At 38.9% G+C, this 27,819-nt stretch overlaps 1 protein-coding gene across 1 annotated transcript; it reads left to right on the top strand.

Annotated features, from left to right (window-relative positions):
- Positions 1-9: 9 nt before the first annotated feature.
- On the top strand, positions 10-24,000 carry MFN1 (mitofusin 1; the record flags this gene model as incomplete). The annotated part of the gene is made up of 17 exons (XM_082003659.1): positions 10-127; positions 967-1,102; positions 3,986-4,148; positions 4,804-4,928; positions 6,588-6,696; positions 9,859-9,966; positions 10,612-10,765; positions 10,894-10,961; positions 15,714-15,835; positions 17,351-17,477; positions 17,758-17,862; positions 18,843-18,945; positions 19,912-20,141; positions 20,621-20,776; positions 21,314-21,510; positions 22,864-22,998; positions 23,931-24,000. Exons 1-17 carry the CDS (start codon positions 13-15, stop codon positions 23,998-24,000), a joined length of 2,223 nt encoding a protein of 740 aa, XP_081859785.1. The 5' UTR covers positions 10-12.
- Positions 24,001-27,819: the final 3,819 nt, after the last annotated feature.

Raw genomic sequence — 27,819 nt, 5'->3', positions numbered from 1 at the left:
TGCAGTTGCATAATGGCAGAGGCTACCGTCTCGCCACTGAAGCACTTTGTGCTGGCTAAGAAGACAATCACTGCCATCTTCGACCAGCTGCTGGACTATGTCACTGAAGGAGCAACTTTTGTGGAAGGTTAGCTTTCAACTTAAACACAAAGGCCTTGTCTGTTGCTTAGAATATGTTTTATAGCAGCACAGTGTACATTATGATATACATCAGTAGGCTGTGTGTGTAAACATACAACTTCAGAAATAGTCACGTTTTTCATTTGATGTTGGTTTCTTTCAACTCAGGCTTGCAGGAATGCCTGGGATGGTTACGTTTATGAAAAGCTGATTGCATGGCTTGGGCTGGTAGCCTAATCTTCTTTCCACGAGGGTGAAAGCTTAGCCACTCCAGTGTTTATAGTCCTCCTGTTGTGGTTTCTTTTGCAGAGAGGAAAGGACAAACAGGTTTTCCCATTATTCAGTAGGAAAATAGATCAACATGATGTAATACCAAGAACCACTGGTTACACCCTCAGAAGTTTTAGCAATGTGGAGGCGTGTGTGTCGCCATGTGGAGCTGGTTGCTCATCACACTAGTCAGCTCTGCAGGGAGAAGATAGCCCAAGCCTAGCTGCAGAATCCAGGCCTGGCCTTCCTTTCTGAAGGAGGCAGGTGTTGCAAAGAGCGGCGCAGATCATCACAGCAGGCTGTGTTCACAGGCTTACCGACTCCAGCAGTTAGGTTGTTGATTCCTCTGCTGTAATTTATGTCATGATTTCACAAGTGCTTGTGGTGGAGCTGTCAGATGACAAGGACTAGTATCGGTGTCTGTAGTGGGGTTTTTATTTTGTTTTCTTACCGCTGTCTAATTAAAATTTACACAGATCTTTGTTGGCATGTAAAGTACTGATAATCTAGATCTTGTGTCCTGGAGCATGTACTCTGTACGTGATTGCTTTTATGTTATTCTTTTTCTATGTGTAGCAACATACAGGAACCCAGAGCTTGAACATGTAGCAACAGAAGACGAACTAGCAAAAATACAGGCATATAAAAATAAGTTAGCAGTCATCGGTGAGGTGCTTTCACGGAGACACATGAAAGTGGCATTTTTTGGCAGGTAATGAACAGAATTACCAGAACTTAATTTGATCTTTTTTTTTTTTCCTCTTGCAGGGCTTAATGTTAGGATTTCTAATTTAAATGTACTGGAATTAGTGCCTAATCGTAGAATTATTGTTTGAAACACTCTCTAAAAAAATACATAAAACTGTTCACTGTTACTTAATTGATGCTAAATATTTCTTTGCCATCTTGCTTCCTGACTGTAGATTAATTATGTATGTCTTGTTACATATTTTTCGTTGATAAACTTTGAAAAATTATTATCCTGTATAGATCTATTATTTGATTTGGGAAGATCTGGGTTTGTCATCTTCTTCAGAATTACTTTTCTTTCTCTATTGTGGTGGTTTTGTTTGTTTTACTGGACTATTGCTGTTAAGAACTCCTGCGTTTGATCACAAGTACTGAAAAACTGAACTTTGAGCTGTGTATGTTTCTGTCTATAAGCAGCTAAGGGAAAACAGGCACAGATGGTTGCCTTATTGGTTGTATCATTAGTCTAATAGGTCAATGTGATAATTATAAAGGGATAACAGTAACAATGTACTGTATGGCTTACAGATCAATCTGGATGAATCTATGAATTTCTGCTTTCCTGAATCACTAATTGGGAGAAGTTTTAGTTCACAGTCCTTGGTGGTATTACTACAGACCAAGTGTCAAACCTTTTGCATATTTAGATAGTGTTTCCAAAGTTATGAGTGATTTAAATTCACTTCAGTTCTAAAAAACTCCCATATTTTCAGTATTCAAAAATTTTAACTTTGGTCAGCTTGGGATCATCTCAGCTGTTGTGGTTTTTTTTTTTTGGTGGCAGGAAAAAAGGGAGTTAAAGAAATGTATTTGCACCTAAAATGTGTAACTAGATAAGAAGTATTCTAAAGAGATGCTATCAGGTGTTTAGGCCCAAAGCACTGAGGTTTTATGTGTTTCTGCTTGTATGTATTGTGTTTTGCATTTCAGTCTCATTGTAATGAAAAAGTTTGAAGTTTTCATTGAGAAATTTTGATTGTGTCTTAACACTTCCAATTAATGTCTATGTTCCAAACATTGTGCCATTCTGTTCCTATAAAATTTGGAAGGTGTAGAAAGATGGTGAAAATCTGCCTTAACAAATATGAAGTCAGATATAAAATAGTGAAGTCGTTCTAAAAGACTACAGTTCCAGTGCTTTCAAATGTTTTTTTGTTCCTGGTTAGTCTGGGGTCTGTTAGTCCACTTTCCTTCAGGAAGATTGATTTTTCTGTGCTTAAATTTAAGTATGTGGTTACATATTTTTTTCTGGAGTATGAACCTTCATGTTTTAGTTCTAAAAATTCTGTAATAGTATTGGAAAAAATGTGTACAACAGTGGTCTTACCTTCACTTTGCTAAAAATACTTCAGCTATTTAAAAAAAAAAAATAAAAGGATCTGGGATAAAGAAAATAGTTATATCTCAGCCTTGATATTTCACAAAGTTGAAAGTTGAATACATTTACAAGCTGTGATGTGAGATAAAAGTTGCTTTTGCAGAGTGCAGAAGTTCAGAGCAGGAAAAAGAATTTAACTCTTCGTCTGACATTTTGAATAAATTTGTAAACTGTTGTACAGTGAGCATGGGACTTTTTCTGGAAGAAGTCGCTCAAAAATGAATTATAGACTATGTAGCTTCATACTGTTGTGTAATAGTTAAACCTCAAATATTTATGGGTGAGGGGTAGAGGGTTAGTGCAAAGTAGGACATTGCTGAAAACTTCAAGTTTTTGCAGACTCTTGAGTTGGTGAACGATTCCTTTTAATCAACAGGGGTTTGGTTAATTTAGCTATCATTTTCCTTCTGAAATAAGGACAAGACTAACTTTCATTATTAAAAACAGCATTTGCATTATAAGGATTATGCACAAGAAATAAATTTGAGGGCTTTTTGCACATTTTTACACGTCCTACTGTAGGAATTTTCATGCAGTTGAGATTATCATCCATTAAATTGTTCTGAGTTGTCATGGCTGGGTGTGATGAGAATTCCCAGACAGCAATACTTTGAAATGTTATCGGGAGGCAGTAGTACAGTGATGTTCCTTTTGCACCTCACCTCATGCCTAGAAGACTCCATCAGAAGCAGCAGTTCCTTTCTGACTGGTAACAATCAAATGTTTCTCTAAAGACAGGTTAAGTTGCTGAGGTGGTAATTTCACGAACATTTTAAGGAGTCACCACTGATTGCTAGCATAGAGGGTAGTCCTTCCCTGCCCCTGTCATGCAGCGTTTTCCTCATGTGCTTCTCCAGCATCTCTGGAATTCCTTTAGCTTTGCTGTGAGTGGGAATGTAGAATTGTTGTGTGATCAGAACATAGTTCTGCCCAAAAGTTACACGTGTTTTCAGTCGGTTCTTTTCTGCAGGAATGCTAGGGCTGGCACAGAGACGAGGGTAGGCTGCCCCCTTATGTGGGACAGCATGCTGTGATTTAGCAATTGCTTTAAGTTTATCTAAGGCATTTTCTTATGCTAGATGCTTTTTCTGGTGCAGCAAAGTTGAACCAGTGTCTTTTACAAGTACCTTGCACAGACTGAGGTATACCAGCTAAAGGATCCCTCCTAGTACAGACTGGGCTTGTTGAGCCAGTATGTGTTACGCAAATGAAAATTGGTTTTCCTGTTGTATAGGCAATGTTGATAGCAAGAAAGGTTTTTGGAATTGCTAGTCAGATGAACTTTTCCTGCACTCCCTATTCTTTTCTGGCAAGCTATGCTGTACTGGCTTGAAGATCTATCACCTGAAACAGCATGCAGTATGTGAATCTGACACAATTAAATGGGGGGTGCATTCAGTTCAAGACTAGGGTATGTGTAATGCTGCTATACTGTGCTCCAAGCGCCTTTGCTTTCTATCCCTCTAGAACGAGCAGCGGAAAAAGTTCGGTCATTAATGCGATGCTGTGGGATAAGGTACTTCCTAGTGGGATTGGCCATACAACTAACTGCTTTCTTAGTGTGGAAGGGACAGATGGAGATAAGGCTTACCTCATGACAGAAGGATCAGATGAAAAGAAGAGTGTCAAGGTACCGTTTTTGAATGATTAATGCTACTTTTCACAGTAACTATTTCTCAAAAGATCTGTCTTTTAACAACGATTTCAAGTCTAACAAAAGTGTAAGGCTAACTCATGCTGCATTTTTAAGTTCTTATTTAGGAGGGAATAACAAACTAAAATTGTCTACTTCTCAATTTTTCTTAGATATTTCAGAGAAACAACTAATGTGTGTCTCATTGTAGCATAGCATATGTTGAGTGATTTCTTTATTTCTTTATTAATAGGACTGAGTGTAAATTCTGTTACTTGTTAAGGATTTGGAATGTGCCTCTCATTTGGCCTTATGGTGCATAGGTTATTTAACTGCTCACATTGATATGTTAAACCTCTGAGGCAAATTCACAATGATGCTCAGTATCAAGCACTCTAGCTCTGTAGAGGATACCACTTTGTGGCTCCAGAGATACTCCTGTCTAGGTTTCAAACACAACTTGTTCTTTAGATGCTGGTGCGTCTAAGAGCTTAAAAAAAAAATCACAAAGATTCACCAGAAGGGAGTATCAAATCTGCTATCCTGTTTAAGATAGATCCTGTCCAGGTTTGCTTGAGAACTGAATTAGCCTGGTTTACAGACTTGTTTGTGGTGCATATTCATGTTTGTTTTCTCTTTATGCTCTTTATAGACAGTCAATCAGCTTGCTCATGCACTTCACATGGATAAAGATTTGAAAGCTGGCTGTCTCGTCCATGTCTTTTGGCCCAAGTCAAAGTGTGCCCTGCTGAGAGATGATTTGGTTTTAGTGGACAGGTATGTTTTCTGTTTTAGTATATATTTTTTTAAAATAAATTAGCCATTATAGTCTTTAGAAAAGAGACTGGTTTACTGATTTATTGCGTTTTGGTTGTTAGGTTGCAAAAGATTGAAAGGCTTTTTTTTTTTTTTTTTCTATTTTGAGAGAGAGCACAGAGTTTGTTCTTTTGTATATATTGCTGCCTGTCATCACCCCACTGATTTTTAGCCTTGTAACAGTTGGAACAAACAAGTGTCTTGTGATTGCGCTGAATAAGGGACTAGCTTTTGGCTGAAGATACTTCTACCTTTAAAACAAACAGTATGGAAGTGTGAATAGGGTTGTTGCACCAGCAACCTTTTGCCATTCTCCTGTCTTTAAATGCTTCATTTTTAATAGCTTCTGATCAGAGTTGCAGTGCCTACATATCAAAGTAATGGGTAACCTCAAAGTGTAATTGTGGCTATGTTGGCTGTGTGCACCTGTGTGTTGGGCTAGTGTTGCCTACAGTTTGTGTATTTAAAGAAATCTGAAAGCTATTGCTTTGTCTATGCCAAATGCCCGTATTCCTGGCCACTTTGAAGTATGACCTAGTAATGTTTTTTCAGACGGTTAGGTGAGCTATACCTAATGTGTGAATCAATATAGATTGAATTTGTGAGTAATTCACTCAAGTATGAGTGAATTTGTAAGTATGATTTCTTCGTATCCAGCAAAATAACATCCAGAGTGTATTTTGATAAATTGTAGTGCTTTTTGTTGCATATCTAATTTTGCACCTTTGAAATCACTGGGAGTTTGTCATTATTAGTTCTTGGGTGCAAGCTCAGGTCCTGTTACTCACAGGAAAAGCCAGCCCGGCTGGCCTAGGGAGCTGGTTGGTTTGATGCGCTGCTGGACTTCTAAGCTTATGTAGTTGTGCCATCTCGTTGGGGACACGTGCATAGCACAAGTGTGCTGGAAGCCCAGAAAGGATTCTTGCATAGATATGATATAAGGCATGATGTGATCTGCACAGTCTCAGTTGCTAAAGATGAAATGTAAAGGGAAAAGAAAACAACCTGGAATCTGAGAGAACAGGTACTTGTAAGGAGAAAATAATCTCTTTACTGTTAAATAGAACAAATTAGAACCACCAGTAGTGGAGGTGTTGCAAACATGGCCTAATGCTTATATTCCACTTATTTTTGAAAAATTGACAGCACTGTAGTTTTAGCTTAATTTTAATTTGTTATTAAATCTATGCACAGCTTGTATAGCGTATCACTTTAAAGAAGGCCTTGATTAATGGAAAAAATATTTTATGAACAACTGTCCTTTCAGTTTTTAATCAAAAGCTTGAATTATGGGAAGTGGGACCATTCTGTAAGACTGCCTGGATTTCTGACAGACTGCCTGTCACTTTTCTTGGCTATTGTGTTCTACATATTTATTCATTAGAAACTGCATTTTAGAATGAGTAGATGGTCCTGCGAGTGACTGATAAATGCTAAATGGTACTTGGCTTTTGCTATGTTTGCACTAAGTTTGAGTTAAGCATCACTCTAAAGCTTTGTATCTCCTTACAAGGCCCTTAGGCAATCCCACTCCTTTATTTTATCAGTTTCTAAAAATCAGATACTCCTTTGCCGGATAAATAGGAGTGTTTAGTTTGTTTTTTTTTTTTTTCTCAACAGCCCTGGCACAGATGTCACTACAGAACTGGACAGCTGGATTGACAAATTTTGCTTAGATGCTGACGTGTTTGTCTTGGTTGCCAACTCTGAATCAACTCTCATGAACACGGTATGATGTGCAATGATTTTACGTTACTACTTCATTTAAATACTCAGGAGTTCCATAACTGAAATAGCTTCTCTTAGGCCTTTACTGAAGCTCCCATGAATCATTGCACCTGGCTCTTGTGAGCAGGATTTGGGGGTGGGAGGTGGGAAACAATGTATATCCCTTACTAGGGAAAGGAGAACCAGGTTTCTTACCAGCTTTACTTACTCTGACTTGAGCGTAACATTTGTCCTTCCTGTCTCAGTTTCTTTTTTGATAAATGGATGATGTAGTGCTTGTCTTGCTTTACAGTTTGTTTGACATTTGTCAGCTGAAGACACTTGAATTATCAAAGAAATAAATTATGGAACATTTCTTATGCAGAAATGCAGTAAAATACACAAAGTAGCTGAAGAAAATTGAATTTCTGTCTTATTCCTCATGTGTTCTTTTCTCAGAAGAGGGTGAATCCCCTTGATACACCTTGTGTTGAGGACAAGCCCTACAGATTGCCCTCATTGGACTGTGTTTCTTCTTCTGAAGATGCTAGTAAAAAGCACTCATGTTGCATGGTTTTGTGCAACATGGAGAGCTGAAGATGTTTTAACACCTTTATTCTATAAAGCCTTGTTTCAAGAGAGAAGACTTCTGTATACCTTGCAGCCTAAATATTGTATGACTCCTAGAAATAGAGCATACAAGGTGGCCAAAGGAGCTGTTGTGATACTCAAAATACAAGACCAGAGATTTGCTTAAAGTTTGTAGTTCCCTCCAATTTTGACTAAACTAAATATTGTGAATGCACGCAATATTGATATAAGGTTTCTAAGTTATTGGAAGTGGGACTGCCAGAATGTAGTATAATGCTACTGAGAAGTCTCTTGAAGACTATTAAGCCTACTGTAGACAAATAAAATGCTCTCATTATTCTGAGCATAGTTCTAACATGCAGTGTCTGATCTCTCTAATTATTGAGGCAATTTTTAATACAATGAAGAACTGAATGTACAAAGGCAGCGTTTCCTTGTATTCTGACAAATTAGAATAGTTTGGTAGAAATCTGAGAAGAACATAAAATGAGTTTAAAAACAGTACATGCCATCTTATGCGCCAAATCCACAAACTCAAATACAAAAGAGATGTGATTTAAAGGGAAAGAAGGATCTGACCATATCCAAGGTGAAGAGAGGATTTGGCACAACTATGGCTTTATCTTCTCCATTATCTCACATGAAGGATGCTTTTTGGCTTTTAGTATGGAGGGAGTCTAGAAATTGTTTGCATTATGTGCGTACCACAGTTGGTTTGGATTTTTTTAATTAAAGGAAGAGGAAAAAAAGATTGAGTTTTAGTGAACACCTCATTACAATATAGAAACATGGAAACTATAGGGACCTGTGTGCCTGATCTCACTTTGGTGTAATGAAGTAACAGAGGAAAGGCCAAATTTTATTTGGTGTTCTCATTTGCTCAGGAGAAACGAACCGTTAAAAAGCATCTGACCGAGATAGTAGATATGCAGGAAAGACGTATAGGCTGTACGTCTACTGGAAGATTCTGTTAATTTTGTATTTGTCTGATCCTTAACACCCAGTCACAGAAGGACTACTCTGCTTTTTAATGTTATTTTTTGGCCAATCTTTGTTCCTTGTCAGGCATGGCTGAAAGCTGCTAAGTAGAAATAAGTTAGTCTTGCAATTTGTTTGAAGCGTTAAAGTCTTGCTGAGTTTTTTTAGTTGCCATGCCTATAAATTGTCACTTAACACTGAACACCTTGTAACTGTTAGAATCTGGAAGTAACCAGTGTCCAGGTTGTGTATTGGAGAGAAAGGAAGTAGATCTTGGTTTTGATTGAGGCTTTCACTCGGTAAATGGCTCTCTTACTCTTTCTCCTTTCTAATTTTTTCATCTTGGTAGACACAAATGAAGTTGCCTGTAACAATTATGTAACTGCTCTAAAGCATTTGTATTTCGCTTTGCATTGTGGCAAATGGTAATTTCATTATTCATCCACACAAGTTTATCCTTAAGGTAAAGCATATCATAACTATGTTCTTATCCTCCTTAGGCACTATTTCTACCTCCTACCATAACAGGTTTGACAATATTGGCAGCTGCTACACAACTGCAGATTTTTGCATAAATGTGATTTTTCTAATATTCCCTCATAATTCTCTTTAGACAAAGTTCTGATTTCTGCAACAGTAATCTTGTTTACACATACTTACTCCACAACAGATGGAGACTAATGTACCTCCAGTGTTGTATTCAGAATATGTGGTATCCTGCTGCAGATTCAAAAATCTTATGGCAGCACAGAGATCTCTTCTGTTTGAGCTGTGTGGAGTGGGGATTCACTGCATCACGACTTACCCGTTATGACTATGAAAATAGCAATGATGGGTGGTAGGTACGAGCAAGAGACCTAAATACATTTTCAGGTACATGCATGTTTTATTTTTAAAATGAAAACATTCAGCAATGATTTTTTTTCTGTGGCTCAAGCCACATACACTCACAGGAAAGGTAACTTGTCTATAGTTGAAGCTGACATTGCCTAGTTGAAGAATATATTCAGAAAAACACCCTCTGACTATAGAAATGAGATTTGGCAGGGTGAACAGGAACATCTTGGTAGTTCAAATAAGGAAGACTTCACATCTTTAGCCAGGCATCTTATTTAGAAAACAAAATGAGCAGATACAGTCATGTTTTGTGTGTTCTTCTCTCTTCCCACACAATATTTTGAGTGTCACACAATTGCAAACAAATGTAATAGAGGGCTAGAAGTATCAAGGAAGATGTAATTTTATGATAGTAAGAGTGAAAGAAGGAGAAAAAAAGACAGTGAATGACATGACAGATTTATAGAAAAAATAGACTGCTTTTCCAGTGTTTTCTAAACTTTGGTTTGGAAGTTTTCTTAATTTGTATTTGTACCTATTTTTAGAGAAGCTTGCAGTATCTTTGACTTTTAGCATTAGCATCAGTTTTAAGACATTTGTTGACTTTTGAACTACCACAAGCCTTTTTTTTCTGTTTGATATCTGTGGTTTTTAATGCTAATGAATTCTTTTTAATAAACTTTTAATAAGTTGGATTAACTTCAAAATCTGTTACAGAAGAATACGTGACTCTAGTTTGGATATCTGGGGAGTTTTCTGTTTGTGCTTTAATTCTTAGGAAAAACATTTTTTCCATAAAGTGAATGAACGACTTTCCAAGCCAAACATCTTCATCTTGAATAATAGATGGGATGCCTCTGCATCAGAACCAGAATATATGGAAGATGTGAGTGACTTGATGACTTTTATTTGGGTTGACTTTAAAAAAAAAAAAATTATACAGAAAAGGCCTTCGTATGCGTAAAAGTATGCTGAATTGTGTAGGTGATACAGTTACTAATATAAAAACATGAGCATTGTCTTAATAATAAAAATATAAGTTATTTGTTCAGAAAATGAAAATAACTTATTCCTTGTTCAGAGCAAAAAGCAACCTGCAATTCAGTCTACAATATATGCAGGCAGGTAATACAATGGGAAGCTCATTTAGAACCTTTTTCTTCTGTAGTTAAACTTGTCTTCTTTGTATTACCTTGAATTTCTGTAATGTTAATGCAGCCTGAGGGTACAAGATTATACGTGTATACATGCGTAGAGTAGCTGGCAAAGTACAGTGTTAGATGGTAACAGTTCAGTGTGGTCTTCAGATCTGTCCAATGGCATCTAGCTTATATGAATACAGACAGTTGTAGAAGAAAGTATTGTTGCTCCCAGGGCTGTATAAATGTTAAAAGCAGCTGCTGCATCAGTAGGATTAGAAGGCATCTGCTATCTAAGGGGTTGTCCAACATCTGTTTCTGACTCTGATGTTCTGATTTGATGATGGCTCAATTTTTGCATTTTTCTCATGAGCTTTTTACCTCTTCCTCAGGTACGCAGGCAGCACATGGAGCGCTGTCTGACTTTTCTAGTTGATGAGCTCAAAGTTATTGATCCTGTAGAAGCGAGGAATCGCATCTTTTTTGTTTCAGCAAAAGAAGTTCTGAGTGCCAGGAGACAGAAGGCCCAAGGAATGCCAGAGGGTGGTGTGTAAAACTCTTGCTTTTCCTCAAATACAGAGAAGTATCATAAAATGTGGTAAACACAAATATTTACCTCACAGCAGTGAGTGTATCTTATTGCGCTCTCCCTTATGGTCTGTTATGTTTCACAGGTGGAGCGCTTGCTGAAGGATTTCAAACAAGATTGCAGGAATTTCAGCATTTTGAGCAGATATTTGAGGTATTTATGTTGGGCTTTTTAGACTGCCTGTTTTCTAATGCAAAGGTAGCTTTTGCTTATGCTTAGCTTGATTGTACTGAACATTACCTGTGTTAACATGTGGAGGAGTGTAAGGTATTCAAACCATGTGACAGCTTTGCCTTATCTGTGGGCTCTGTTCATCTGTTCTCACCTTGAAGAGCAGGTAGTTTTTAAAAAAAAGTATTGCTCAATGAGGGAAAGGACCAAAACTGGACTCTTAGCTCGTATTTTGAGACCTCAGCATGAAGATAGTCTATATAAAAAGGGACGATGCTCTTAGAAAGGAGTGTAGCACTTAGAACAATGAGCTGGTGAAATGTTTTGCTGTATAGTAAGCCGTATTTTGTTCTGAAATTGTAGCTTTGTAATTAATTATTCTAATTCAGGACACAAATTGTAAGAAATTATGTTTCATCATTGCAAATCTAAATGTTTACTTGCATTTTTAAAGCCAGAGTTTTGAAATTATCACCATTACCTAGCTCTTAGCTCTAATACTCTGAACACTAACGCTATTTTTGCATCCTTGTTGCTGTACAGAATCCATCCTTCATCCTCAGTTTACCTATATCCATAGTTGGAGTTTACAGTTTCTTCAGAAGTTGGACTGGCTACACAATTGAGTAATTTCTTTGTGATAGGATCCATTTTTCTTGCTGAATTTGATAACACTAGTTAATTAAAGACGTTCTTGAATATCTTAAGGAGGTATTTTGGATATGGCTTGATGGTTTTTATGGTATGTATCAGTATATTTCATGCAACATGAGCCTGAAACAGTATGACTGTAATTTGTATACAGCAAATGCTCAAGACTGCTCTCATGTGCTTCAATCAGTAATTCCTTGTTTGATATATTTAAAAAAAAAAATCAAACTGCCTATAAAAAGTATTTCTTCTCTCATTACAACAAGCCTGTTGGACCTTAGCAAAGCTGAGTTATGTAATGATGTGTGTATATCAAAAAGGTGTGAAAGTAACAGCTTGATTCAGTCTTGCAAAAGCAAGAAAATGTCAGACTAAAGTTGAAATTTAATCATTATCCACACACATCTTATGATAGATCACTGAGTTGTTGAAATGATTGGTTCAGAATACTGGCAGGGCCTGAGTCCATGAGGCATGAAATTTCTTGCTGCTGTCACTAGCTATAGTTGAACATGCGCTTTTGTTTGTAACTTTTGTCCTTAGAATTGTAGGAAACTTTGAACCAGTAGGAAAAAAGTGGAAATGAAGTTTCTAAATCAGTTGTCGTCCTTTAACATATTTTGCCATGTGCTGTACCCAAAGCTTTTTTGACAAAATCGCTTACAATTAAGCACTCAACACTTAGGATATTTCAAGATTAAGATGTATGCTTACTGAATGATGCGATGCTTTAATAGCTCGACGCATTTGTAAATCAGATCTCATGGTCTCGAGTAGGCCACCAAAATGAGAAGCATCCATCACAAGGTCACAACCGTGACAAGTTTCTTTGGCAGAGGCAGGGACAAAGAACAATTCTGTGACAGCACTGAATGGCCTTAAAACTTTTTTTCTGTCACATTATCTGTTTCATTTGTTGCACACCTTCCAACTGCAACAGTAAGAGTGGATTCTGTTTTGCCTTGCTCGGCCATGTTTTATCCTGAAATCATAATGAATGGCTTTGAATAGGAGTGTGATCACATCCCTTGAAGAGCATGACAACATGTGCTAAATTAAGATTGCCAAAGCAAGTTGAATTTTGAGTGTCTGATGTTGCAGCCTCTTTCACATTCAGGGTTTATGGGCATTTTCGTAAGTTATAATGGCATTTTATTTGCTTTTAAAGCAAGGCTGATACTTAAATGGTTCACCATTTAAGGTCTGGAATCTTCAGACCTAATACTCAAATTACTGTCACTTGAGCTGGTAAAGTAACTGATGACAATAGTATGCTGGTGTCAGTTATATTTACCAGCACTAGGCTATACCAGCTCATATATTAATGAAGAATATCGTACATCGGATAGAATTTTCTGTGTTCAGTCTGGAAGCGACATCCTACTTGATACCATGCTTTATGCATTGCTAGACCAAATCCAGTTGCAGTTTAGCCATGAGTACAGTGTAAGCACTTCTGGCTAAAGCGCTTTGCATTTACTCTGTTTCCTGACAGAGGAGCTGCAAGTCCCAAGACTCTTGGATTGCACTCCAGTCTGTGAAAGGGAAGGGATGAGAGCACAGATGCTTCTGTCTGTCCTTGTCAAACACTGACCCCTTCTCTGCTGCAGCCTGTCTGTCTTGCCTTTAGCTCCTTGTCCCTGTCCAGGTGCCCTGCTCAGATTTTCCAAACATCTCTTGTGCTCTTTTGTCCAGTTCACGTCTCTAAGCTATTTCATCACCCCATTTATAAATCAGCCCACGTGTGCCATGGTCCTACTGGCTATATCTGCTGGCTTTGCTCCTCCTGGATTCTCTCACCCTGCTTTTGTCTTCGCTAGAATTGGTCGTCTTCTTCCTCTTTTCCACTTGGGCTTAGAAGAGGAACTGTTACGTCTCCAGTACTTCCACATTCCTGATCTTAGTATCAGTTCCCTGATGGGAAAGCCTGTTCATCCCAGGACTGATATGAGCTCAGTATAGGTAGAATCTTTAAAAAATAAAACAAAAAAACATCAGTGCTAGTTTATTGTGATACAGGAAAAATTTGGACCATTTTTGAAAGGTTTGTAACTATATTTAGGTAGACCTGTGTGTGAGGGCAAAAGGCATTCCAAAAATAGACATAACATGTTTTTCTGTAAAGCACAGGGTGGTTAAAGTTGCTAAAACAAAAACTGGTCCAGACGTTACTAGAAACACTCATAAGCAGTGCTGAAATTAAAGTTTTAGAGATTCATGTAGTAGCTTTGAAAAGTGATGTTACTATATGTGTCAGCTGCATTGCAACAAAGAAAAAAAGATACGCAGTCTTAAAGGACAGGCTTGAATTAGTGGATCAATTCTGAATTTTTATATTGTGGAATAACAGAAAGTAGTCTGTGTATCTTTCTTCTGAAATTTTACAATGAGACCATAGAAATGCCTTATCAAAATGGCAGAGAAGTGCATGCACAGTAGACTGTGTGCAGTAGTCCTTAGTGGATAATTCTACATAGAATCAAACCCCACTATGCCTCAGGTTGTAGTGTTGGCCAAGTTTTCTCAAAGAACTGGTAACAGAAATGGTGTGGGGAGGAGGGAGGCAGGGCAGAATGGTAATTCTGGCTGTAAATTGGAGTGAATAAGAGAGCCTGAATTAGTACGCTACTGCAGAGTCCTTCCCTAACACTGCATGGGAATGTTGTAAGCTGTGCGCTTAAAGACTGTTTTGCTGTACTGGAAGTGGGCTGGAAGGTAACTGGTTTTGGTTACGCTGTTGAAACGTACCTTTTCTCTTTGTTTCGATAAATACTTATTTACAGACTAGCAGCAGAACTGCTGCTGTCCCCCTCTTACCTTTCCCGGTCATTTAACTAACCTTTGTGTTTTTCCTAGTGCTCTAACTTGGATTTTCTGATTGTGTTGTGAGTGACTGTCATCCTTTTATCTACTGCATACTAATGTGGGGAAGACTCTTTCCTCTGTGTCTAGTCTAGCTCTTACAATGTGCTGATATTTATGAAACTCTGGCATTTCATTGCTGATTTCTAGATCTGCTTCATCGAGGAACAGGGAATATATTTTACCCATTTTGTTTGTTTTAGTTTGATCTATTATTTTTAGATAGCTGAACTTTGTTATTAGTATGTATGCTAAGGATGTAGGGCAAGTCTTTTAAAAGCAACCTAAAGCTGTTTCTGCTATCAAAGGTGCATCCATAGATAGAGAACAATTTAAAAAAACCTGTAGGTCTGGTGTAAAGAAGCTAGCTGCTTGCATTCTTTCCCTCAAACGCAGATGTTGCTACTTTGTGGTGACTTAGTACAGGTTGAACTCCCACAGCATTTAATTGGCTACATAACTCAGGATGTGCAGTTGCTTGCAAAAAGTTGAAGTCTTAATTTATGGTTTATCACAATTGATTTGGTTTTGCCCAAATTGAACATTTGTGTATCTCTTCAATCAGTGTCCTGTAGCTTCTGAATCGCTGTACAATAGTCATGATTGAAGATTGATTAGAAGTTGTATCTTTAGAACATTCTCTACTTGTTCATTTAGCACTTCAATAATCTGCAAATAAGCTAGTATTTTAAGGACTACTTAGCAACTTTCGTATCCTGTGAGAGAATCCTTGTTTCTTACTCCTAATTGGATATGTTGTTCCTGGATGGCCAGTATTGACATGAGCATGCCAAATTTTATTGGCAGAACTGCTTCTTTAGACTATTTATTGCACCAAAGAAAACTCAAGCCAGGCAATATTGCCAGCATTCATGTTAGACATTTGTAATTCCAAAGAGATAGTTTGGAAGACTTTCTGAAGAGCTAGATTTATCTTACGTATTCATCTGAGTTTTCTTTCTTTCTTCATTAATTTATTTTAGAAGAATGAAAACCTATGCACATTACTGTGAATGAACATGAAGGTACAGATTTGCTGCTATAGACTCATTTGAGATTTCAGTTCTGTTGTCTTTTAATTTCTGTATACTTTCTCCCTTTTTATTTCCCATTGTTTTTAAGTTCATGGTAAAATTAGCAGCATGTGCTTTCTGACAGTGAAATTCCTGAATGTGTTGGCATGGAATTGCAGTAATGTGTTGTGGCTTGGGCCCCTCGCAGGAGTGTATCTCGCAGTCAGCCGTGAAAACCAAGTTTGAACAGCACACTATCAGAGCTAAACAGATAATAGATACTGTGAAAAACATTATGGACGCCATAAACGTAGCAGCAGCAGAGAAAAGGTAGGTTGGTTGGAGGGCTGGTTGGCTTTGGTTTATCCAGATCCTCTGAGGAGCCATTTCTATGCTGGTGATTTTCTTGGGCCGTTCTGGACTTAAAAATTCACTTTTCTCACTTGGTAAGAAATACAGAGTTTCTCTAGTGTGTCAGTCTTAACTACTATTCACTTGCACTGCTCAGCCCTGTCCTTGGTCTGTGGCTTCTGTATAGGGATCTTGGTTTATTTTGTTACTTTTCATTACTGATTTACAGTTACAAAGGCAGTCTGTGGGTTTTCAATTTATTTTTTTTCCAAAACTGTTTGAAATTTTAAGTTTTTCTAGCTGTTCCCAACATTTCAGAAGTGATGTTTGGGTCTGCTTTATGTAATTTATTTTTTTTTTAACAGTAACACTAATAAAATAAATAGGAGGATGAACTTTAATTTGCAAGTGGTTAGAATACTGTAAGGGAAGAGCCCCAGCTAACAGAGGCTTGGCCTCTGGCCCTTTCCAGATTGTATCCTTAAATATCATTCTCTCTTTGCTCATTTAGTCCTTTTAGTACTAATGTTAGCAGCTGATCTGTTCTGTCTGATAGTTTCCTGTGTTCTTTGAGGTTTGCATATGTATGTTTTTCTCCCTTTATTTCTGTTGCTACCTCTTGTACACCGTGAACTTGCTGTCATGTTTAATCCTTTCCATCCATCTCCTTTCTGTGTCTGTTAATGATATGTCCTTATGTTTCAACAGACTCCACTGTGCCTGTCAAACATACTCATCTTCCTGAATTGATCAGCTTTTACAAACTGCATGTTTACATACTAACTTGTCTCACGTTGTCAGATCCTATGAAAACATGCTGTGAAATTTTTGAAAATACTCTGATATTCTACTTTTTTCTGTCAGTCGACCTGCCAAAACCTGTGTAGTGACCCCTCTTAATCTGAATTGCTGTTTGATGTTTCTGCTGACTTGTCAAGATATAATTGCTGTAGATTTTAAGCAATTTTTACTTAAATGATAGGTCAAGGACTGCTGAAAAGAGTTGTTTGTGACAAGGTTAGTTTGTGCTTTGCTTTGCAGTGTCATCAGACCCATGTCACTGTTAAGGAATAGTTGAATGGTGCTGGTGAGCAGCAGTAGGCCAGTTTGATCGTATTTATCCTTTTTCTTTTTTTAATTTTTGAATTGGGATAGACTAAGTATTAAAGGCCTCTGATTCCCCCCACTTTTTTTAGTTGTAATTATGTACAACGGTAACAATTCCAACTCCAAATGCTGGTTTTGTAAAGCCATCAAAACCTAGTAATTTGAGTTACGTTTGATCAGTGCAGCCTTTAAATGTGCCTATAAATTTACTGTCTATATTGTAGTTATTCTGAAGCAGTGCCTCTGCTTTGTTCAGCCTGTGTCACTTTGGATTCTTTTTGGCTGCTCAGTAACCATCAGCTGAGTGGTCCATACCTGCTTGTGGGGCTTCTTTCATTGCTGGGATAATACCTGCTGGTGATGGTGATTTCCTTTCTGCTGTGTTAGAGTCCATTCAATGGAAGAGCGAGAAGATCAGAAGGATAGATTGGACTTTGTTCGAAATCAGCTGAACATTTTGACAGAAGATACTAAGGAAAAAATAAAACGTGTTACTGAGGAAGTAGAAAATAAAGTAAGTAATGGCAGTGTGAAAGATTTCCCTGATGCAATTGCCTCTTCTGTAAGGCAGCTCACCCGTGTTATGAAGTACATTTGAAATGTCTAGTTTGTTCCTTTTCCAATTAAAAAACCAAAAAAACCCCTTCAAACAAACCACCAAACTTTCAAAATGGCAATCCTTCCTACTGTCAGGTAATTGCATCAGTTATAATAACAGTTAATGTGGCGGTCTGTTTTCACTCTGGCTGGAAATGGCAGGAGAAACATTTTATGTATTTACCACATTCTTCCAGGTCTCCTCTGCCATGACTGATGAGATTTGCCGACTTTCAGTTTTAGTTGATGAATTTTATTCAGATTTTCACCCTTCTCCTCAAGTGTTGAAGCTCTATAAGACAGTAAGTGTTCTTGCATGGTTTGAAAGCCAGGATCTTGTCCTTTAATTTCTACTTCTGTATTTTCATAATTTGTGTAGCATTTTATGTGACACTTCGTTTCAGCATTGCAGGATTTTTACTTTCTGACGTGCATATCTCTGTCTACTTAAAACTGGAAAAGGTTGAAAATATTTTCTGCTTTGTTTTTGGAAAGAAGTTGATTTTTGTTTTAACCGTCTTTTTACTAGAGTGGTTACTGAAGCTGAGATTCTGATTTGTAGTCTTCACTTCTAATAAATTAAGACCTTACATAGCAATTTTCACTACTCCTAAAATGAAATAGATCCAAAAATAAAATAAGCTTGCAAATATCCACAATTTTATGGGTTTTAATTCATTTTTTTAAAAAGAAAACAGGCAGTTTTTATTAAACTTCTATAAATTTCTCCTCGACCTTAGTGTTTTAAAGGAGCATACACCTGTAAGTGCTTGCCTCTTACACTGAGACTTTGGTGCTAATGAATGCCTGCTGTAACTCCCACCCGTTTCAGCCTTGTTGGTCAGCTGAGAGTGCTGCATGTTCAGGACAGTCTGTGCTGTCCTGGCTCTGCAGAATGTCTAGAGCTGACCTCCATGGGAGTTGATGGAATTGGTTTATCTTTGTGCAGAGCAGTGAAATTGGCTCTCATCAAATGACAACAGTTAAGGCTTTGCAGGGCATTATGGTAGTGGTATGCTTCTCAGTGTCACGGTTTATTGAAAATAACAGACTTTTCCATATGCTTTTTAATGATTAAAGTCCTAGAGAAATCTTTCCTGTGTCACTTTAATTAGGTTTTCAGTCACAGTGTGCAATTTAAAAGCATGGTATTTCCATGGTAACATTCTTCTCTTCCCACTGTAAATAACAGTGCTTAGTGTTTAACATATCTGTGCTCTGTATAATGTAATTGATTATCTAAATATGAATTGATGAGCATATACTCTTTATAAAACATCAGGAACTGAACAAACATATAGAAGATGGTTTGGGAAAGAACCTGGCTGATCGTTGCTCCAGTGAAGTCAATCAGTCAATGCATCAGTCGCAGCAGGAGATGATTGGTAAGATGAGGAAGAAAGAATGTTAAGACTTTTTGTCTAGAGGAAGACAATTTAAGAAAACCTGCTTTTAAAAGAATTTTCTTTGGTATTTCACATTAACACCGTAAAATGATAAATGAAAAGCCATCCTAGATCAAGAGTGAGTGTCTGTTCAGCTTAGTAGCCTGTCTCTGATATCAACCAGTAACAGATGCTTGGGGAGAAGAATAATGAACCTGGGTAGTGATCCATCTTCTATTTAGGGGCTTCTGAGCCAAGATACTACATCTGGATTAATGGCTTAAGCAAGTAGTAATGGACCTGTCCTCTGGGAACTGGTCTAATCCTTTTATAAACCTATTTAAACTTCTGGCTTCCACAACAGATATATGAAATACATTAATTGTTAGATAATGTTTCTGCAGTATAATCCCCTGCCTAGGTCCCTCCAGATTCTGAGTGCAAAACGGGATAATTTCACAAAGTATTTGTGCAGTCCAATTTTTTTTTTTTTTTGTTAAAGGAGTAACTTTATTGCGTATCTGTATCTCTCTTCTGATCTGTTTCTTGTAATAAAAGATTCAGATCAAGATCATGGAATTACCTGAAGCCTTCTGTCGTCTTATGCCATAATGTTGCCTTTTCTGTATGGCACCATGGAACTGCTGGATAAACGAGCTTTTTTTTGTAGTCCATCCTTACTTTTGACCATTGATAGAGGTCTTCCAGTTAATTTGACCATTTTTTCCAGCAGTGCTTTCTCGAGGAGTTGTTTTTCTGTGACTTTTCTTTTATCAGAGCAATAAATTGCCTGCTCTGCTGTGATCAATACTGCTAAAAAGCCCACTGACTTTTACAAATAAATAAATAGGTCAGTTCAGATTCTTGCCCTTCACAAAGCTGCTGAGCAGTGCAAGGATGCTACTTGTGAATATGCTGTAATGCTTTTAATGTTAACTCATCTTTACTATTCCGTTTTGTTTCTAGAAAATCTGAAACCACTATTGCCTTCTGGTGCTCAGAATCAGCTCCACTTGCTAATTCCGTGCAGGAGGTTTGACCTTAGCTATGATCTTAACTGTCATAGTCTGTGTGCAGATTTTCAAGAAGATATCATGTTCCGCTTTTCCTTGGGATGGACTTCACTTGTAAACCGTTTCTTGGGTCCTAAACAAGCTCAGAGAGTACTGTTGGGACTAGCAGACCCAAACTTACAAGTGAGTGCTGACATTAAGTGCCTTGCTTTACCTTGATGAGAATATATTCATTTTTATTGTATTTGCCTCTACTACTATGCTTGCTGCTACTTTCCCCTAGTCCCTTTGTGTGAAATATTTTTGGTGGGGGTTGTTTTCATTGGATTATATTCAGGGTTAGAAGGGAACAAAAAACTTTTCCTAAACAGAGTTCTGTTTTCCTTTGGATTGAACCCTTTGGGTAATGTTTTTTATTTGTAACTTTCGGGTCCATATGGCAGAGCCAGTCTGATATTGAACCCTTACTCGAACCCAGTCCCCTGTTGGACAAGGAACTGTCAAAACTTCCACTGCTTATCAGGAGCATTGTTCAGATTTCTGTGCTGAAGAGTTTTCTTTTAAGTAAATCAAACCCTGAATATATGAAAATAAATTAAAACTAGTCTGCTGTGTAGTTCCTTAATGCTTTTTACTCAGGCTGCCATATTCCACTCTTCTAGATCCCTCGTCCTTTAGCTACCACCCCGTCTGCTGCCAGCCTTCCTGCCATAACTCCAGAGAACGTATCACACGATGATTTTATGGTTCCTTTGGTAATGAGTTTAGCTTCGCTGACATCACGGACCTCTATGAGCATCATCGTTGTTGGTGGAGTGGCAAGTAGTATTAGCAACATTCACTGTACTAGAAGTGATGGCAAAGATCAAGCCGGTCTTTCCTGTTTGGGGTGCAACATGAAGCTTGTAATGGACTTAACAGCACTGGGCTGGATGAGCGTGTGTAGTACACTGGATACGCGCAATCAGTTTGTAGTGAGAAAATTAGTCTAATTACTCTGAGGATAGTTGGACATATTTTCTGCGCCGTATGTCCGTGTTCAGTTTCTGCATTAAAGGATGATTTGATGGTGCCTCATACAGTTTGGATGTAGTGGGAGCTTTGCTTTCTCCTTCCTCCTTCATGAAAAAGCAGCGAGGCTTCTGTAACCTGCATATTATGCGTGCCACTGGGGTACCAGCTCATCTGAATATGGCTGCGTTGCTCTGCAGTAATGATAAGGAAATAGTATCTTTTCTTAAATTAGTCAGCTGAAAGGGCCATGAAGATCATTAAAGAAAATGGGTGGAATTAGGTTTTGTTCTAATAAAGGTAAGGGCAACTTGCGTAAACTAATGAAGAATCCTCTCTTCCAGATTTGGAGAACAGTAGGCTGGAAACTCATCTCTCTTTCCTTAAGTATGTATGGCTTGTTATATCTTTATGAGAGACTAACTTGGACCACTAAAGCAAAAGAGCGAGCCTTTAAACAGCAGTTTGTAAATTATGCTACAGAAAAGCTGCAGAAGATCGTCAGTCTTACGAGTGCTAATTGTAGCCACCAGGTGCAACAGTAAGTATCCCACTGGTGCTTCCCCTCACGTGGGGAGGAAGCCCGTTTCAGTGTGGTACTGTGGTGTCCTGGGGATGGGGACTGCCTGCACATGACGTGGGAAAGTAGCCTGAGTGTCCCTTGGCATTTATTGTGAGGGAGTTTTAAAAGAGCTTGAAATTACCACCTAAAAAAGTCGATACCTATGTGTCTGTGTGTATGTGTGAAAGTTAGACTAAGTTGTACACTCTTGTTGTCCAGCACCTTACAGGGGAGATGTGGGAGTTGGCTCAGTTCTAGTGGAGGCTGCATTGCTCTGCCTTTAGATTAGCATTGAATCGGCCCTGAGTCACTTGAGCAGTGAACGTTTGTTCTGCCTTGAGGGTTGGCATGGGCAAGCTCTGAGTAGCCAGTCCTGGCTCCTTCTGCACTGCGGAAGAGGAACTTAAGAGCCTGTCTGGACTGCTGCATATTTTTTTGTGTGTGTGTATCTCTTCCCCAAATACTTTTCCAGCTGTCTCTGCAAAGGAATGTCTGGGTGATTGTCTCCTCAGCCTCTCCCATTGAAATGGTTTGTTTTCATTAAACTATTCTTTCAGAAAATTAGTCCTGCTAAATGACACTTCTAACCACAGGGTGCAGAACACCTCTTCTGTGTAGCCCAGGGAGTACTTTACTAATACCAAGATCATCTTTAGCAGAGGAAAGAGAATCACCCCCATCGTCCACCAGCTGTGTGTGTCTGTGAGGACATGGAGGAGCTGGACTCAAACTGAAGTTCCAGTGAGGTGGAGAGGAGAGGAGACCTCTCCTGTGGGTGAGCCTGGTTGCTCACTCGGGGTGGTAACTGGGCTTTTTTTCTTTGTGTAAGGAGGAATCTTGGAACTCAGGTTGGGAGCACGTGGCTGAGGGGCAAGTAGGATCGGGTGCCTCAGCAAGTCTGGAGTGCTCCTCACCCCGCAAAGCGCTCGCGTTCCCCATGAGCAGGGTGCTTGGCGCAGCACGGAGCGCTGCACCCAGGGGCTCTTGGCTGCTCCCGCACGTGTTACCGCCAGAGTGCCCATCTCAGACCTGCATCTCTTGATGCTTAATGAAAAACTGCCAGATGTGATGTTGGCAGAGACTGAAGGTGCATTTTGTATGTTTAAAGTTTCTTTTTTTATATTTAAAAAAATACATCATTCTCCTGCTTTCCGCTGTTCTGTAATCCCTTGGCAGCTGGAGACTTTGACTGCTGTGTTCTACTGCCTGCTGCAGTGCCATGTGGTTTTGGTTTTTTTTAAATTTATTTTTATTCTTGATTTTTTTTCTTTTTTTTTTTTTTTGTAGCACAGACTTCTCTAAACGATGATTACAAACTTGTTTTCCCTCTAGGGAAATGGCCACTACCTTTGCTCGGCTGTGTCAGCAGGTGGATATTACCCAGAAAAACCTGGAAGAAGAAATTGCTAGGCTTTCCAAAGAAGTCGATCAGCTGGAGAACATCCAGAGCAACTCCAAGCAGCTACGGTAAGTTTGGGTGTGACTGGCCATGTGCAAATTAAGTGAGATTGGTGCTTGCTGTTACTTTCAAGTTGAAATGAGGTTGCCATGGGTGCAGACCGGTATGCAGCAATACCTTCTTTACTTGTAACTGAATAGCTCTGCTTAAGTTAAATAAATGTATGCTTCTACCTAGGGGAATGAGAAAAGCGCCAAAAATATTCTTTCTTAGATCATCTTTGCCTCTGTCTCTTTCTTGCATGGGAGTGATTGGCTTTCTCAAGAATATTAATCTTCTGTAGATAAATTAGGGTGGCACCTTCCCAAAGAACCCTCCCTGTAGGAGAACAGGAGTCAGTCAGTGCAATACTGGTTTTCTTTCAGGACCTGTAGTAGGCACTTACAGAAGAGAAACTTCCAGCAATTGGCAGTTTAGGGACTTAGGCGCAGCCTCAGCCTTCATTTCGTGTTATTCCGGTGCACGCACCCGCCCCCCCCCCCCCCCCCCCCGCCCCAAGCCTGCCCGGGCTGTGGGCTGCCTCTTGGCCTCAGGCCTTGACGACCATGATCGAATGAAGGTCCAGCCCCACAGGGCACACCCCGTGGCATGGTATGCTGCAAGAGTGGCCTGTGTGCCAGAGCCTGCTGAGTGCGCTCCTTGCGATTGCAGAACCTCTCCCAGCTTAAACATTGAAAGGAAAGGCCAGAACCCGTGAGGTCCTGGATGGGCCTGGCACAGCCTTTGGGGAAGACGAAATGTGGGGCAGGCGGCTGGCGGCCTTCCGCTGCCTGGCCAGGTCCTGCACTCGTGAGCTCCAAGGCTCTGACCTTGGTTCATGTTTTCTTAGTGCTGTGGGTTTCAGGAATAGAGGAACAAAAATTGAACACAGATGTTGATTCTGCCTTCTTTGTGATGTTCCTGCACTGAAGTAAATCCACTGCTTTTGTTTGTTTTACAGAAATAAAGCCATTCACCTTGAGAATGAACTAGATCGCTTTACAAAACATTTTCTTCAAAAGAGTAAATAAAACATCGTTGCTAGCTTTCCTGGTGATCCTTTGTAGGACAAAGTAGTAATTTTACAGATGACACTCTCCTCTGTGGAGTCACATGAAATTATTTATATTTTAAATGTTACTTTGATTACACTTGTTAATTATTGTACAACTTGGGACTCTGATGGTGAACCAAACTGAAGAGCTGTGGTACTCTGTTATGTTTTTTGCAGATTTTGGGTTGAAAATTATCTTTAAACACTAAATTTTTTGGGGCACTCAACAATAAAGACCCAGATCCTTACTGGTTTTCATTAGTATTTAGAAGTGGCAAGTCTCACTTCCTGGCATCCAGGAGTTTATGCAGGGAGAGAGCTTATCACGGTTATCACTGTCTCCTGTTTGCCATTGCTTAGGAAGTAGCCAGGGATGGAGGATGCTGCTTTTTCGTGTGTGTGTGTGTGAGTTTAATGAAGGGAAGTACAAACTCTAGCATGGGGAAAGGATTCTTGACTGGTTTTGAAAACAAGTGAATTTGTGTTGGGCAGCAGTTCCTCAAATGGAAGTGAAAGATGATCGTAAATTGCAGAGCATTTGCTAATGAAATGCAGCAGGCTCTGGTTCCCCTCTGGCTACCACATTTAAACAAGATGGCATTGATTACATGAAAATAAACCTATTTATTTCAACAAGCTTGTCAGATTTCTTGCAGCTGGTAGTGAAATGGTCATCTGCCCATGAGTGCCAGCAGGACCTGTGGGCTGGGGAGCTGCAGGGGTGCATCACTGCCACCAAGCCAGGCTCCAGGTGGAGGGGAACCTGCTGAGCTGAGGGTCTGGACTCAATTTTTGCATGTTGGGTGAGGAAGCTTAGGGAGTCAGGCTTGACCTTGAGCTCCTGCTGCTGGTGTGGCAGAGCAGGGGAGAGGCTGGGCTTGACAGTTTTTACTCTGCCAATATCCTGAAGTTCCTTGGTTCTGCTGCAGAATGGGTCTCTTCTAGGTGAGACTTAAGGCTGGAGTGTTGGAGTGGTTTACCTTTGCTCACCTCCAGCAATGCAAAGCCTCTTTTTAAAAAAAAAAAAAACCACCAGTTTTTGCTGTTGCCATCTGCAATCATTTAACACCTACTTTTTTCTAACTAGACTTTTTTAAAATAACTTATCTTAAAAGAGAAAGCCTTTTCAGAATATTTATATATTTTTATGGAAGTGTTAACATAACTAAATGAAATATTCAACTTTAAAACTAAGATGTAGGGCTTTGCTATTTTCCAGTAAATAAGGGCTATCTTAAGAGGGAATAGATTTAAAATCTAATGTGAGAGGCAGTTAATTATTCAAAGAATGCTGTTTTCACAATGTATTTTGCTGTTGGTTTCTGACTGTACTTGCACAAGCACAGCTCTCATTGAGTGTTCATTAGCTGTGTGCATAAGGAGTCTCAAGGTGGTTGAGGGAAACTGTGAAATACAAAAATGAGTAACAACAGCCCAGCCTTCCTGTGTATGAGGTTACAGATGTGTATTAATGCTCTCTTTCAGGAGCATTTTTGTGGACATTGTATCAAGATAAAACTACATGCATGTGTTCTACAGTTATTTATTAAAAAAAAGTACCACCCCTTTGCTCTATCAAGTTATTTGGCAGCTGTATCGAAGGTGAAAATCTCCTGTGTAGCTTCTTACGTGTGCTTCATATCCAGGGTAGGATATAACCTCTTAAGGCTGAATGACAAAATCTGCTTACTGCAACAGACAAGCAAGCTGTTACTGATCGATTAAATGTGTTGGTTTTGGAGAAAACGATTAATGCAAAAATTAATGTTCTGAAACCTGTTTTTTCCAGCCCAGGAGTAGTGGCCAATTTCCTGCTCACTTCACTGTAGTATTAACATAATTGACATACAGCTTTGGGAAAAAGAAAAAAAATCACCTCATTTGTTCTTAAGGGCAGTTTACTTGGGTGGCATCTTGCTGCTTAACACACAACACGCAATGGTTCAGTTCCCTGTGACAAGGTATCCAGAAGCAAGAATTAACTGTTGTAGGGGAGGTTTGTCTGTCTATACTCTGTCACAGGAAGAATCTTGATCTTTAGGCTCGGGGACACTTGTCACAGCTCCAATAAAGCATTCAGAAGTGATGCAGTCTGGTTAAAAGCACTTGTTTATTGGTTACAATATCAACTCATGGCAACATCTTTCACTGAGCCACTGTACAAATACAAAGAAAAAGATCCATCGTGGAAAAAAAAAGCTATAAACAGAGTTCATAGCATGTGATTTTTTTTTTTCACAGGGAAGTCTTTTTACAACAGCACTGTTAAAGAACAAATGGCACAAGTCCCTGGTTTTTTTAATAGCTTAAATAAAAGCTTTAAGACTGTTTCTGAATACATACACAATCCAAAGGCAGTGCAGAATCACTTCATAATTGGTAACATTACCAAAGTTTTCCAAAGTAGTCAGCAACAAGTAAAAAAAAAAAACCAAAACAAACAAAAAACCACAATAGCTGATGCGAAATGCTGGAAACTAAGGGCAAATTAAAATCAAGCATGTTTAGAAGCATTTTGTTTTGGACTCCTTTGGATGTAATATGTACTACGAGTGTTCAGATGCTTTTATTTAAAAAAAAAAAGAGAAAAAACACAAATAGAGCACCATTGTGTAAGTAAAACAAAGGCTTGAAATATCTAAGACTATTCCACCGAAGTCCATATTAGTTAAAACCTAAACATACTGTGTGGTAGAAGAATGTCAGGCACATGTAATCTGTTATCAGTTATATCAATTAGTAACACTGTTCACACATTAACCATAACAACACTGCATTAACATTCTGCATGTATTTTACATAACCAGCAATTGGATAAAAAGGCTCATGGTGCCTCTGAAGTGTAGGAAGTAGTTACCAGCATGCATGCCAGATTACTGTATACAATGTGCACCATCAACCCATGCTTAATTACTTTTACAGGAAATGCTATCTCAAAAAATCAGTCATTCTGCTACACAACCATTTATACCAACTAGTTGAATTAGCCAATACTCTCACCAACATCTTAAAGCACAGCACTAAACCTAGGGGAGGTGACGGTCTCCTCAGAGAGGAAAGACTAAGTACTCTTGGAATGTTTTTACAATGTTTTCATTCCACCTTAAAGTAAATGTGAACTTCATTGTGGGACAAGCGGTTATACTAACTGAATTAAAGAGTTAACGATTTCCAACCCATGCATTACAGTAAGCACACTGGGACCGGCTCTTACATCAATTCAGCTTTGCTGAGTCAAGGCCAGGCCCTCTCTTTAGGCGGGGGGAAAAGCCTCTTTAACCCATATTCCATGTCAAATGGCAAATATTGATATCCACAGATTGAACTAAACTATCGATCGGTTCTGCTAGATACTGCGACGTATCTGCATTGTCACAAGGCAGAGGATAGCGCCATTTGGAAGAAAAAAGGTCTGGAGACTGATGGAAACACCCACATTACTGGAGTAAGCGGGTGTACATCAGCACAATGTCACATCGCAGCTTTTTGTGGTTCCCAGAGTCTCAACCAGTATCTCTACCCCTAAACAGACGTCCGAGTCTACACGGGAACAAGCCCGAGTTGGGTGCCTGCCTGATCAGTATTCTCTAAGTTAAATCAACATTAGAAAACGCTAACAAAAAAACTGTACCCAAATAAAATAAATCTTGCTACACAAAGCCTGTAGTTCCACTTTCCAAGCCATAACCAACTGACTTTTTAGAAGAGAGGCTGGGAAAGAGTTACCTTGCCAGCATTTTGACACAATATTCCAGGTTATGCCATTTCTGTAATTACACAAGCTATCTGAAATTCA

The sequence above is a fragment of the Phaethon aethereus genome (genome assembly GCF_964289735.1).
Source record: "Phaethon aethereus genome assembly, chromosome: 9".
NCBI classification, from domain to species: Eukaryota; Metazoa; Chordata; class Aves; order Phaethontiformes; family Phaethontidae; genus Phaethon; species Phaethon aethereus.
Note: the sequence above shows the minus strand (reverse complement) of the source record. Positions and strands in the feature narration are given on the sequence as shown.